Below are 12,203 nucleotides of genomic sequence, written 5' to 3'. Positions count from 1 at the left end.
AAAAGCTACAGTTGTGTACCCGTGTGCTTTGTTTTTACCGGAAGTGCAAGTCTGCTGTTTTCAGTCAATCTGATCTTCACACCGCTTGTTCTGTGTATATCAGGGCTGTTGAGGGTCAGATACTCTGCAGAAGCCCGATAATGAGTCACTGATTGGATTCAGCTGCGTTGGAGCAGGGAGGCATCTTAGAGTCTGAGTAAACCAGACCTCCAGGACTCGAGTTATTGTTATTAATTATCCAGTTGAAGTTGATAAATAATCACAAGAGTAATACAAATAATACAGAAATAAATGTCATAAAATAATAACACATTTTGCAATATTAAATTACATTGTTTTGTATCATGAAATCAAAGAGCAGCAAAGGGGAAGCGCATGTGATTGCTAGTAAATGACAAAGCTTTATGAAATGTCGAGAAGTGTTTGTTATCAAAACACTTTATTGATACAAGGTAAAAATCCAGACAATGAAAAAATGATTCAGTTAAATGAGATTATCACATCAGAATATACAAACTGCTTCTCCTGGAAATGTGAACAAATGTAGAAAAGTGCAAGTGTGCTCGAGGACTATGTGACAATAAATAAGATTATTTACATCCTCACAGTTTAAAACATGAAGAGGAACAGGAGGAGGCTCAGCTGTAGGTCACCAGTGGTTTAAAAAGTATAGTGGTTATTTAAAGCTGCTCTTCTGACTCCAACTGCAGGCAGAAACATCGAACTCCTCATAAAGCTCTGAGCTGACCTATAAGATCTGTCTTTGATGACATTATTACAATTAAAAAACAAAACAATCAGACCTCACAGATCACAGGAGCACTCTCTCAAATAAACCCAAAATTCACACAAAAACAAAGCTAATAAAGCAGCAAGCAGTGGACCAGCAGCTCCTGTGTTACAGAAGGTATAAATCAATATGAATGTATCCTCTTTTTTTTTTTTAACAGAGTCTGGTGTAACAGCTTTTATCTAACTGGTCAGTATAAATATAAATGAACACATCTTCACCACCGTGGGAAACTGCTGGAGCACATTTGAAGATTCCCTGTGTCAAAGACGGAGAGCTAACACAGATGTTGGATTTAATTTATACACAGTGTGTTTTGCTGAGTGACTTCAGATGTTAAAATGTTACAGGGTCCCTCTAAGCGATTTCAATAAACCGTTTTCACACTTTCAGATCACGAACGGAGACCTGTGAGTTTGTTCCTGGAATTAGAGGACGGTGCAGGCTCCGGAGCGAGGAGTCCGGGCTCCTTGGGCGAAAGATCTCTGCGGTGCTTCTCCTCTGATTGTCTCTGTGTCACCAGTCCCAGCAGCAGGAGGAGGAGGAGGAGCTGGAGGATGTTCTCCCTGGACTGCTGCCTCCCTGGAGATGAGCCCCTCTGCTGGGGTTAGGTCCGTGCCGTTGTTCTGCTTCGTTCTGGAGAAGGACAGGTGTCTGAAGAGAGAGAGCTGAGAGGAGAAACAAACATAGCTTCTTTTTTTGTTGTTTTTTAACATTTATTTTTCAGCTTTTTGAAACTTTAATGTAGAGACAGGACTATAGAGAGAGTAAAAATCTAACTCTGGACGTCCACTTTGTGGACTACAGCCTCCGTACACGGAGCACACGCACTCACCTCTCTGCTACCGGTGCCCTGAGAAACATTCATTTTAACAGCTCGTTTTTTTTGCATGAAATGTCACGATGCTGCTGCTGAGTGGAGATTTCTTTTTTCAGACTTTTGGAGTGTGAACAGCGTGCTCTCCTTTTAAAAACTATAGGCAGAGAAAAACAAGAACATCTTCACTAATTCAAAGACATCGATAGTAAAAATAAAGCTCTTCTACCTTTTTGTTGGGACCTGATTGGTTTTTGGATTCCCCATCTGTCGTCCCATTGGCTGGTTTAACTTCATCGCCTGTCTTTTCTTCTCCTGCAGTGATTGGCTGCTTTGTGATTTCTGCAAATAGTAATAATAAAAAAGTTGTTTGAAAAGTGTTTATTGCCTTGTAAGTCAACAATGTCTTTGTGTTTGTCAGAGTTTTTTCCATATATCTTTACAGCTGCTACTTAAATGAACTCGAAGGTCATTTAAGTCCAGTCAGTTTCACATAATGCATCAAATGAATTTGTTCTTCAACTGATAAACAAACCTCTGTCGGCTTTCTGTTCTGCATCAGGTGCTGATTCTTCTTTCTGCTCCTCAGGTTTCTGTAAAACAAATCAGATGCAACACAAGAATATCAACAACAGGAGCAAAAATAACTGATTAAATAATAACAAAATAAACATACAAGACTCTGAGTCTCCTCTGCCTGTTTCTCTGTTGAGTCGTCCAAACCCTCCATCTCAGCTGACGCATCCTCCTCCTCTTCATCCTCGACGTCTTCTTCTTCTTCTTCTTCTTGGTCCTCATCACCTTTCCTGAACATCTGATCCGACCCTTTGGAAGAATCCTGACAAAGAAATGTTGTTAGCTTAAGCATAAACTTCTGGAGTATTGGAGCCCTGCAGAGTGCGAGCCGTCTTTCTTGTCGTTTTAAAGAACTTAGGATGACAACAAAGGGAAACGAAGGGAAGGATTACAAACAGAGAGAGCAGAAGAAGAAGAGACCAGGAACAAACTCCACCTGATCCTGAATCCAGACAAACACTTCAAAAGCAGGAACGCTTTAGAAATCACAGTTTATGAGACTCATCTGTTCACATCAGTTTAAACAGAATATTTCTGAACGTGTGATGAGCATATTTGCCATTCTATGACATTTGTTTTGATGAAACTGTGAAAAAAGAGGTAAGAATGAGAGAACATTATTAGTTATAGTTATATCAGAAGTTATAAATATGATTTAGTCGCTGATCTAAATACACAAACATCTAAATATGAAACATATTTAAACTTTCCCTTTTAGCTTGACTGATGCATTTGGAAGAAAAAACTCCACTCAAGCCACAGAGATGATGCAAGTATGTGCAGCAAAAGTGTATTTGTCTCACTGTGAAGTGTCACTTGCTCAAGCTGTTCAAGCTGAGGGAATGTGACATTCCCAAGTTGCAGATTTATATCCCAAAGTGTATCACTGTGTTGGAATGAAATAGTGAAGTTAAAAATGTAAAACCAGTGATCTGTGTAGAGCTGATGACGCTCTGTTCCTCTGTGATCATGAAGGAAACATGCTGTGTTGAAGCTTCTCTGACAACAATGCAGAGATGACGAGATGAAGAAATATGTCTGCCATGTTCGCTGGCAGACATATTTTGCATGTTCGTTTGTAGAAGCAGCTTCAGTCCTAATCTAAGTTAGAAGAAACAAACAAAACATGAAGGAATAAAACAAAAGTATTTAATTCAAACACACAAATGAATGAAAACAGATGAAGATTGTAAAAAAAAAAAAAAAAAAAGAGTGAAATAAATAATCCATAAAGAAACATATTGAAGCTGCCAGTCAAGAGAAAAGTGGAGAAACCGTTTGGAGGACTTTGTTTCAATTCTTCTTTTTAAGCTGCCACGATAAGACGTAAACTGAATCATTTAAAGGTTTCATTTAAGACATGATAAATAAGAACCTGAAGGCTAAATATTTCTGAATTACAAATCAGGAGACACGAGCAGAAAGGCACCGTGAGTGTGATGAACAGAGAGCACAAAAATAAATACAACTTCTGATTGCATCTGTTGTTAAACTGGCTGAGCTCAGCACACACATTCGTTTCTCATGATTCCATCATGTATCCCTCTAAACGTTGTGCTTGTGATGCAGCTGAAGGTCATTGAATAAAGTCCCCTTTAGGCTTCCGTAGCTGTGTGTTATTTCAGGTTGAGGTAGTGCGGTAACACGTCGCCCCAGAACTCCTTGGACTCGTCTGCTGCCTGAGCTGATCTCACTTTACCTTTCAAACTTTTCTCTTCAGCGGAACGCTTTTTTTTATCTTCTTCTTCCTCCTCCTCCTCCTCTTCATCTTCCTGCTCTTCATCTTCTTTTTCATCTGTGCTGTTAGTGTCTTCCTCCTCAGCCTCTTCTTCTTCATCATCATCGCTCTTTTGTTCCTTTTTGTCCTCCTCTTCTTCACTTTCACTCTCTTCTTGCTCACTGCTCTCCTCATCATCACTACTCTCTTCCTCTTCACTACTTGCTTTCTCCTCCTCTTCCTCCTCATCACTACTCTCTTCCTCCTCCTCTTCCTCCTCATCACTACTTGCTTTCTCCTCCGCTTCCTCCTCATCACTACTCTCTTCCTCCTCCTCTTCCTCCTCATCACTACTTGCTTTCTCCTCCTCTTCCTCCTCATCACTACTCTCTTCCTCCTCCTCTTCCTCCTCATCACTACTTGCTTTCTCCTCCTCTTCGTCCTCATCACTACTCTCTTCCTCCTCATCACTACTTCCTCTCTCCTCCTCATCATTACTCTCGTTCTCCTCTTCCTCCTCATCACTACTCTCGTTCTCCTCCTCTTCTTCCTCATCATTACTCTCGTTCTCCTCTTCCTCCTCAGCAGCACTACTCTCTTTCTCCTCCTCTTCCTCTTCTTCCTCCTCCTCAGCAGCACTACTCTCTTTCTCCTCTTCAGCAGCACTACTCTCTGTCTCCTCCTCTTCCTCCTCAGCAGCACTACTCTCTTTCTCCTCCTCCTCTGTCTCAGTCACACTCACTTCATCACTATTTTTTCTCTCCTCTGAAGTCTTCAAAGACTCACTGTCATCCTCCTCTTCCTCATCCTCACTTTCCAGGCTCTCCTCTTCTTCCTCCTCCTTTTCAGACTCTCCTCTGCTCTTTGAATCTTCACTCGAGCCTTCTTTGCTTTCCTCCTCCTCTTCATCACTTCCCTTACTGTCTTTCTCTTCAGTCTTGTCTTCACTTTCATTCCCTGCAGTCTCACTTGCTTCCTCCTCTTCCTCCTCCTCTTCCTCATCACTGCTCACATCTTTGTCTGTAATACTACTTCCTGACTCTTCTTCTGGTTTTACAGTGTCACTGTCTTCTTCTTCTTCTGTAACTTTTTCCACACTGTGACTGAGATCTTCCTCCTCTACGCTTACATAAGCACGTGTTCTCTGCTCTTCCTCATCCCCCTCCTCTTCCTCCTGTTGGACCATCAAAGAGTCTGTTTTCTCCTCACTTTCATCCTGACTCGACTCCCTCCGACTCGTCCTGTCTTCTGGACTATCGGCTGCAGGGATGATATTGACGCTGACTGCGGACTTGTCGGCAGATGTTTCAGATTCTTCACTCCAGGATTTCTTCACGCCTTTTTTCAGGACGCTGTGACTGCTCTCTGATAGCGACAGTGAGTTTTGTGACATCACCTCATGTATTAAAACTGCTCCTGCTGCAAGAGAGGCTGCTCCAGCTAGCATGTTTAGATTTGAAGCCTCTTTTGTTATTCCTTCAGCAGGTTTGCTCTCTTTCTTCGAATTCGCCTCCTTTTTGTTTTTCTCATTCTTAGACTTTTTGGAAATATCTGTGTTCTCTTTTGATTTTCTGCTACTTTTCCCTTGAGAGTGCAGTCGAGAGCTGTCTAAACTCCCTGAATCTGTGTGACTGTGTTTACCTGAAGAGGAAGCTCCCGTTTGCCGACTTTGCACTGCTATCGGTTTGCTTTTAACGCTGACGTGTCTTGGCAGTGATTGCTTAACTTTCACCGTGGATTCAGCTGAAACTGTCTGTCTGATTTCAGGGTGTTGTTTGGATTCTTCTCTCGACTTTCTGCCAATCTCCATCCGCTGATTTTCCCCCTGAGTTGGCCTGTTTCTCTGTTTGGATGCTGCCTTCTTAATGTGTTGTATACTGGGATGTTTGTTTTGACTGGGTTTCCTCTGCAGATCCTCCACAGCCAGGATCAGATTCTCTTTGTTCTGCTGGGACGTTTTCTGTCTCTGCGGTGTCTGAGGGGCCAGAGAGCGAGCCCCGGGACCCCTCAGTTGTTCAGTGGGTAGTGCACGGCGATGCGAAACCTTGTCCCTCTTATGAGACGAGGGAGTGGAAGATAAACTGCTCAGTGTTGAGAGCTGTCCTTCCTTTTTTTGGTTGGTTTTAGCATGCTTACCCGTCCTCTATCCCCGGCAACAGAAAGCAAAGAGAGGATGAAACAGAGGCATGCATTAGAGAGAAAAAGAGACATGAAGAACACTCAAGCAAAAAAGACAAGATGTACGATGAAATCATGAAAAAGTATTTATAACTTTTCCTTCATCTGGTTGATATCTGAGGTTGTTTCTGGCCTCTTTCGATTCAAACAACCCTGAATACCAACCTGATGAATTGGATTGTGTGTGTGTGTGTGTGAGCGGAGGAAGAGGTTTGCAGAGAAAGAATAAAGAATGGCAGGGAGGTCAGATATCAAGCTGGCTGCTAACTTTGACACGTTTTGGCTCCGAGGAGAAGCCGTCTGAGTTACCTTCTGAACTGGAGACAAAGTGAGGGTTTTATCACCAGGGTCCATCTTCATCACGTGTGTCTTTCAAGAAGAGAAGTAAAGGAAAATCAGCAGGTTTAACACCCAATTTTACTCTTGTCTGATATGATGAAAGATGGATCCAGTGATTTCTCACCATGTTGAGGAAGTCTGTGGTTTCGCCGAGATCTTTAACGCTGTCTGTGTCGGTCAGGCTCTCCACAACGCCGTCTGTCTGCTCTGAGGAAACAAACAGAGCATTTAGTCCAGACTGTTCCTGCAGCACTTTGACCTCTTCAATCATCACAACAAAAACATTCAGATACCAGGCAGTCAGTTCAGCAGATATTGAAAGTTATTGTGGTCTTTATGCAATAAAGAGGCTCTCTGTACTGTAACCGGATTTACTGCATGTATACGAACAGGGAGAAGTTTTCTGCCTGGATTTTTGTTGTTCACTCCTCTTATTGGTTGTTGATAAATAAAAGGACAATATCATCTAATCTTTATTTCTATAGCAAATTTAAAAGTGCCTTGATTGACCAAAGTGCAGTACAATACAAAACCAATATGTGCAGAGTGAGGCTGTTTTTGTGGTTTTCTTAGTGTGCATTAGTTGATTTGTTTGGAGCCATCATATTTGTGTTTCATCATCAGCTTCCACTCCATCTTTAAAACTCTCTAAATTCTCTTTAGCGTTATGAAAGCTGCTGTACCTGATACTTAAACAGATAACTGAGCTTTGGAGTGACCCCAAAGGAAATATGAGGAGGAGGGTGAGGAGGAGGAAAAGGAGGTGGAGGTGAGGTAGGTAGGTACCCTGGTGCATTGACCCTGCGCTTCCATGTTGGTGAGTGCCGTTGAGCACCTTTCTGTGGCTCAGCTCGGTTGGAGGAAGTCTGGGTGGGATAGTCTGGCTGGAGATGGGGAGCGGTGGGTGGAGGTAGCCGGACATCACGGCAGGCAAAGTGCGGAACATGGCGCCAAACTGGTCCGGAGATCTCTCCTGTGGGTTTATAAAGGCAGATGTCACAGTGGGCTCTGTCAGAATAAAATGGCAGCTTAATAGATGTTGAGAAATTATTTGTTCTATTTTTACGGATAATTAGAAGGTTGAAAGCAATGCTGAAGTATTCTTAATATTAAATGAACTAATCCCATACAGAAAAGGAAAACAGGTAAATAGTGAATCCTATCTACTAATTGAGAACTGGTTGATCCTCTTCATCCACCTCTGTGCTCTCTACCCACCCTCTCCCTCCTGCGGACCCGAGCAGAGAGGCTCCTCTGCAGGATTGAGGAGTCGGTCGTACCCCCCAGCAGCTCCACGTACGGCTTCTCCAGGTAATCTTCTGTCACGTCGTCTTCCTCCAGAGTCACATCACTGCAGCCCGGATCCCTCGGACACGCCAGCACCACCATGTGACAGCCGCCACATGTAGCCTTCACACACAGACATGATGCATGTCTTTAAATGTAATATTTCAAGCTTCGTTACCACCAGCAACACTCAGTAAAATCTACAAAAAGAAACATACTGCCTGAACACTGTACTTGAGGAAGCGCGGGCACAGAGTCGGTTTAAACTGGTTTGTGAAGTTTTCTTCCCCCAGACCCAGTTTCCCATGTCGACCGTCTCCAAATGTGTACAGCAGACCGCTTTCTACAAAACACACGGAACAGACACCTTCAGTAGTCCAGAGAAGACTTAAGGCGACCATGTATTGAGTCAGATATGGGAGTGACATCACAGTATTCACCTGTGATGACGGCAGTGTGGTTTTCTCCACAGTTCACCTGACACACTCGGCCCTTCCTAAAGTGCTCGACAAGCCGAGGAACCCGTGACTCGAAGATGAACGTGCCGTGACCGAGCTGACCGAACTGACCGAGACCGAACGTGTATATGTCGTCTTCTAAAACACAGGACACACAGGCACAGGTTACTCATAACACAAAGATTGTATTATACAGTCAATTATTATGGAGCCTGATTGTTTGAGCATTTTTAAGTCACCTGTTAGTGCCACTGTGTGTCCCCCTCCACAGGCCACCTGCAGCACCTGCTCTTTAATGCTCTTCACCCGTTGAGGGACTCGATGTCGAGGCAGCTGCTCGGTGCTCAGACCCAGTTTACCGCTGTCACACTCCCCGAATGTGTACAGAGCGCCATCAACTGATAAACAGGAAAAAGAGGATTTTTCCAAAGATAAAACTTTTAATCTGGAAAAATGCTTGTTTCCTATTTATATTGTTTTGTTGTTTTTAAAGCTGTATAGCCCATTGGTCAACTGAGCTTGTTTTTTAATATGTTATATACTGTAAATAAACTTGACTTGAACTTGAACTTGAACTTTTTGTTAAACATCCAGCTTTGAGTTTAATTTCAAATCCGTTTCTCTATTTTTGCTTTGGAGATGTAATTAAATGAACTCACCTGTCACTAATGCAGAGTGGTAGTATCCAGAGGACACCCAGCTGATGGGTCGACCCACGCTGACCTCCTGTGGCGAGGAGGCATGGCTGTCCTTCCCCAAACCGACCTGACCCTCCGTGTTGTCGCCCCACATGAACAGCTTGCCGCTCTCTGTGACAAACAGAAAACCGACCAATCACATTGGTTTTTATTGATCTGCTCCTTTTTCACAAATCATGGTAGGGAGTAAAGGTGCTCTTATTTTGAAAACCAAGGAGGAAAAGTGGTAAGAATCGGAAAAAGTAACATCTTTTTATAAATGAACTTTTTGAATGGAAACATTTTATTAACTTTAAAATGTACCTGAACTGTTTCTGTCTGTTTGGCTCGACTTAAGAACGGTTGTAACATTTAAACAGATTTAAAAAGCACAAATTGTTTCTGTTGTACTCTTCAGAAAAATTAAAATCAAACCCAAGTCTTATCTGAGCGTCACCTGTGAGAGCAGCAGAGGTGTTTGAACCAGCAGTGAGCATTTTGATTGGTCCTTGAGAGTCGAAGAAGTGAATTCTCTGGAAGGCAGTCCGCTCCTCACAGTCCCCGAGCCCGAGTTGACCTTCGCTGTTCCCACCTGACGAGAACACCTTTCCTTGAGCTGCAACCAAAACAATAAAAAAAGTTTTCATATGTCAACACAATTCAAACCCATCAAGATTCTGTCCTCTGAGTCACACACTGACCTGTGCAGATGAGAGTGTGGTTTCTGCCACACGCCACAAACTGAACTTTCTCTGACTTTAGAGCTGAAATCAGAAACACATCAACACTTATTGTTACAAAACCATGTGTGACCCCTCGTACAGGCAGAACGTTGATTTCATTTCTGTATCAAACAAACTGATGGACATTAATGAGCAGCCGTGCAAAGAAACTTCCAGTGTCTGTCAGTCTGGGCCTCTCCAGATTAGAGCAGATTATGGACCCTCCAGATTGGGATTACAATGGGGACAGATCTCTGGGTTTTCCCTTCAGCCAGGCTCTATTACTTGAAGAGGGTTTTGAACAATTCAATGGACTGACCTGGCGATGAGTGCAGCAGCACACGTCATGATAATTACATGATTAAAAAACGAGCAATATATTAAGAGCAACAACAACTAAAATATAGTAGTGTATGCAATTCAAGTGCAGAGTCGTGATCACAGATTACAATTGAAAAAAACACACAAGGCACTTTCCAATGGTCTAACGTTTCAATTGTATTTTCTCCTGAAATTATTTTCTCTTGACGAAATCTGTTTCATATTTTAGTATCAGGCTCAAATGAGGGCAAGGAATCCTCCACTAAATCCAGGTATGTTCTCACCTCGCCCTCTTCACAGCCTGCGGCCAGCTGTTAGTGGCAGTACAAACACAACAGAAATACTCTCACTTTATCAATTAAAGGATGAGAGTTCTTCAAAGACCAACCTTTGACACAAGTAGGCTTGTTCACTGTCACTTTGGATCCCAGACCGAGCTGACCCCAGTTGTTGCTGCCAAACATGAAGAGTTTCCCATTTTCTGTGGCGTTAAACACAAAAGAAGTTATTGATTAAGAGCTATGATATGCAGCTTTGCATCACTTTTATGACCTTAAAACAACTCCTACCTGTTATCAAAGCAGTATGCTCATCCCCACAGGCGATTTTTAAAGGGACATCATTTTTAAGCCAGAATTTGCTGGGAACGTTGTCAGCAAACTTGCTCTTTCCAAAAGTGAAAACTGCTCCCGATTCTTTCAGAAATAAAGGAAACAAGGGAAGAGTGACACTCATCTGTAAAACATGCAAAACTGAATCCTACAAAAACTTTATTATTATGCTCTAATCTGATATCAATCTTCCCCCCTGGGACAAATAACGTTTTTTTTAATTGAATTGAATCTATGCACAATGCTTTATGTAAAAACGCTACCTCATGTAAATGTACCTGAAATAAATATATACAGTATATAATTGCATGGTTCCTACAACATAAAATAAATGAGATCAGCTGGTGTGTTTTTAGCTAATACCTGATCAAACGTTAGTTTCCTAAGTTTTCGTGGTAACAAATACAGAAGAGAAAACAAGTTAAAAAGTGAAAACTGATTCAAAACAAAACGCGTTAAGAACTCAACGGAAGAGCAAAGTGGAAAAGGAAAATAAAGGGAAAAAAGTCAGAGCTTTTAAACCCAGTACTATGCATTTAAAATAATTAATTGATAAGAGTCAGAAAGGTAAACATGTTTGTTTCGTTAGCCAGCGCGTTGAAGTAGAAGCTAACATTTAAGTTAGCTCATAACGGATCGGACGCATTAAATATTTATAACTCTGACATTTTCAGTTGGATAAAGTAATACAATCATTCCGGTTATTTACCTGGTATCTCGTCCTCTGTCTCCCCTGCCATCTCTGCGGGACTTTAATCCGCTTTTCTCGGCGTCGTGGGCGTGTTTGTGCGCCTCTTGTTTTCGACTCTGACAACCCGGAAGTAAACAAAGATTCTCCTAGGCTACGACGACGACGACCACGTGACACTTAAAGGGACATGAATTTCCACAAATATAACGTTTTGGAATGTCTCAATATATTTTAGTTTAGTTTATGAAAAACAAACATTCAGCATTTTTTTTTATTATTTATGATCATCAAAAATGTATCACTTTTACGATTTTTTAAATCAGTGGTGACAGTTCACCTTATTCATCCTGTACGTGTGAACTACGTGGTAGTTATATGGTTATGGTAGATGCAAAGCAACGGGTTAAATGAATAATCAATATAATCATTGTTGTTATTATTAAGCGGAACTATTTCTATACGCTCTTGTTTACGTCGGTGTTAGAATCATCGTCGGACGGTAAACCGGAAGTAGGCGTTACACCGGCAGCAGGCAGTAAACAGCACCAAATGTTTGTAGTTTTTTTAAATATAGCATATATTGGGCTTAGAGCCTGTAATAAAGTTTATACTTAAGAACCCATAACGGCAGAAAAATAAATGGATTACTTTTCATTTCCTTGTTGATTGTACAATATTTTTTTACAACACTCGTATTTTTACTACCGAACCATTATGAATACCCTGTCTTAGATATTAAAGCATTTGATCTTTTGTTGTTTTGTTTTTACACACTGATCATTGCATCTGCGACTTGCCAAATGTAACATCAACTTTTGAAAATGTGGTAAAGATTAGAAATGAAAAGGAAAGAAGCAGGGAGCCCTCTAACCACTGGCATCCATGTTCAAACATGGCTCCAGATTATCGTCATAAAGTGACTGTTTTGGTATTTTGCGATTTGCAAATTGGCATGATTCACCTCTGAGACTTGTACTTTTTTGCTAAACTGCGACTGACGAGAAATACCTCTGTTTAAT

At 41.7% G+C, this 12,203-nt stretch overlaps 1 protein-coding gene across 3 annotated transcripts; it reads right to left on the bottom strand.

The window, feature by feature from the left end:
* Positions 1 to 3,239: 3,239 nt before the first annotated feature.
* On the bottom strand, positions 3,240 to 12,032 carry rpgrb (retinitis pigmentosa GTPase regulator b). Of its 3 annotated transcripts, none has more exons than XM_079335857.1 (15): positions 11,203 to 12,032; positions 10,452 to 10,577; positions 10,271 to 10,363; positions 9,541 to 9,603; positions 9,297 to 9,455; positions 8,822 to 8,971; positions 8,402 to 8,560; positions 8,145 to 8,300; positions 7,923 to 8,047; positions 7,636 to 7,827; positions 7,204 to 7,390; positions 6,542 to 6,624; positions 6,388 to 6,447; positions 4,354 to 6,043; positions 3,240 to 4,107 (listed from the first exon to the last, which is right to left on the bottom strand). In XM_079335857.1, the coding sequence occupies exons 1-15, from the start codon at positions 11,231 to 11,233 to the stop codon at positions 3,800 to 3,802; spliced, it is 3,582 nt and encodes a 1,193-aa protein (XP_079191983.1). In that variant the 5' UTR covers positions 11,234 to 12,032; the 3' UTR covers positions 3,240 to 3,799. The 3 variants fall into 3 exon arrangements, with proteins under 3 accessions (XP_079191983.1, XP_079191984.1, XP_079191985.1); XM_079335858.1 differs by having other exon boundaries at positions 3,240 to 4,323; positions 4,570 to 6,043; XM_079335859.1 differs by having other exon boundaries at positions 6,542 to 6,619; positions 7,253 to 7,390.
* Positions 12,033 to 12,203: the final 171 nt, after the last annotated feature.

This window comes from Symphodus melops (genome assembly GCF_947650265.1).
Source record: "Symphodus melops genome assembly, chromosome: 23".
Classification (NCBI taxonomy): domain Eukaryota; kingdom Metazoa; phylum Chordata; class Actinopteri; order Labriformes; family Labridae; genus Symphodus; species Symphodus melops.
Note: the sequence above shows the minus strand (reverse complement) of the source record. Positions and strands in the feature narration are given on the sequence as shown.

Bases quoted from the DNA above. Each gene is read 5' to 3' on its own strand.
- rpgrb (XM_079335857.1), bottom strand. From the start codon at position 11,233: ATGGCAGGGGAGACAGAGGACGAGATACCAG. The intron at 10,578-11,202 runs GTAAATAACCGG...TATTTCTGAAAG, and splicing joins GACAGAGGACGAGATACCAG to AATCGGGAGCAGTTTTCACT. The intron at 7,828-7,922 runs GTATGTTTCTTT...CTGTGTGTGAAG, and splicing joins TCAAGTACAGTGTTCAGGCA to GCTACATGTGGCGGCTGTCA.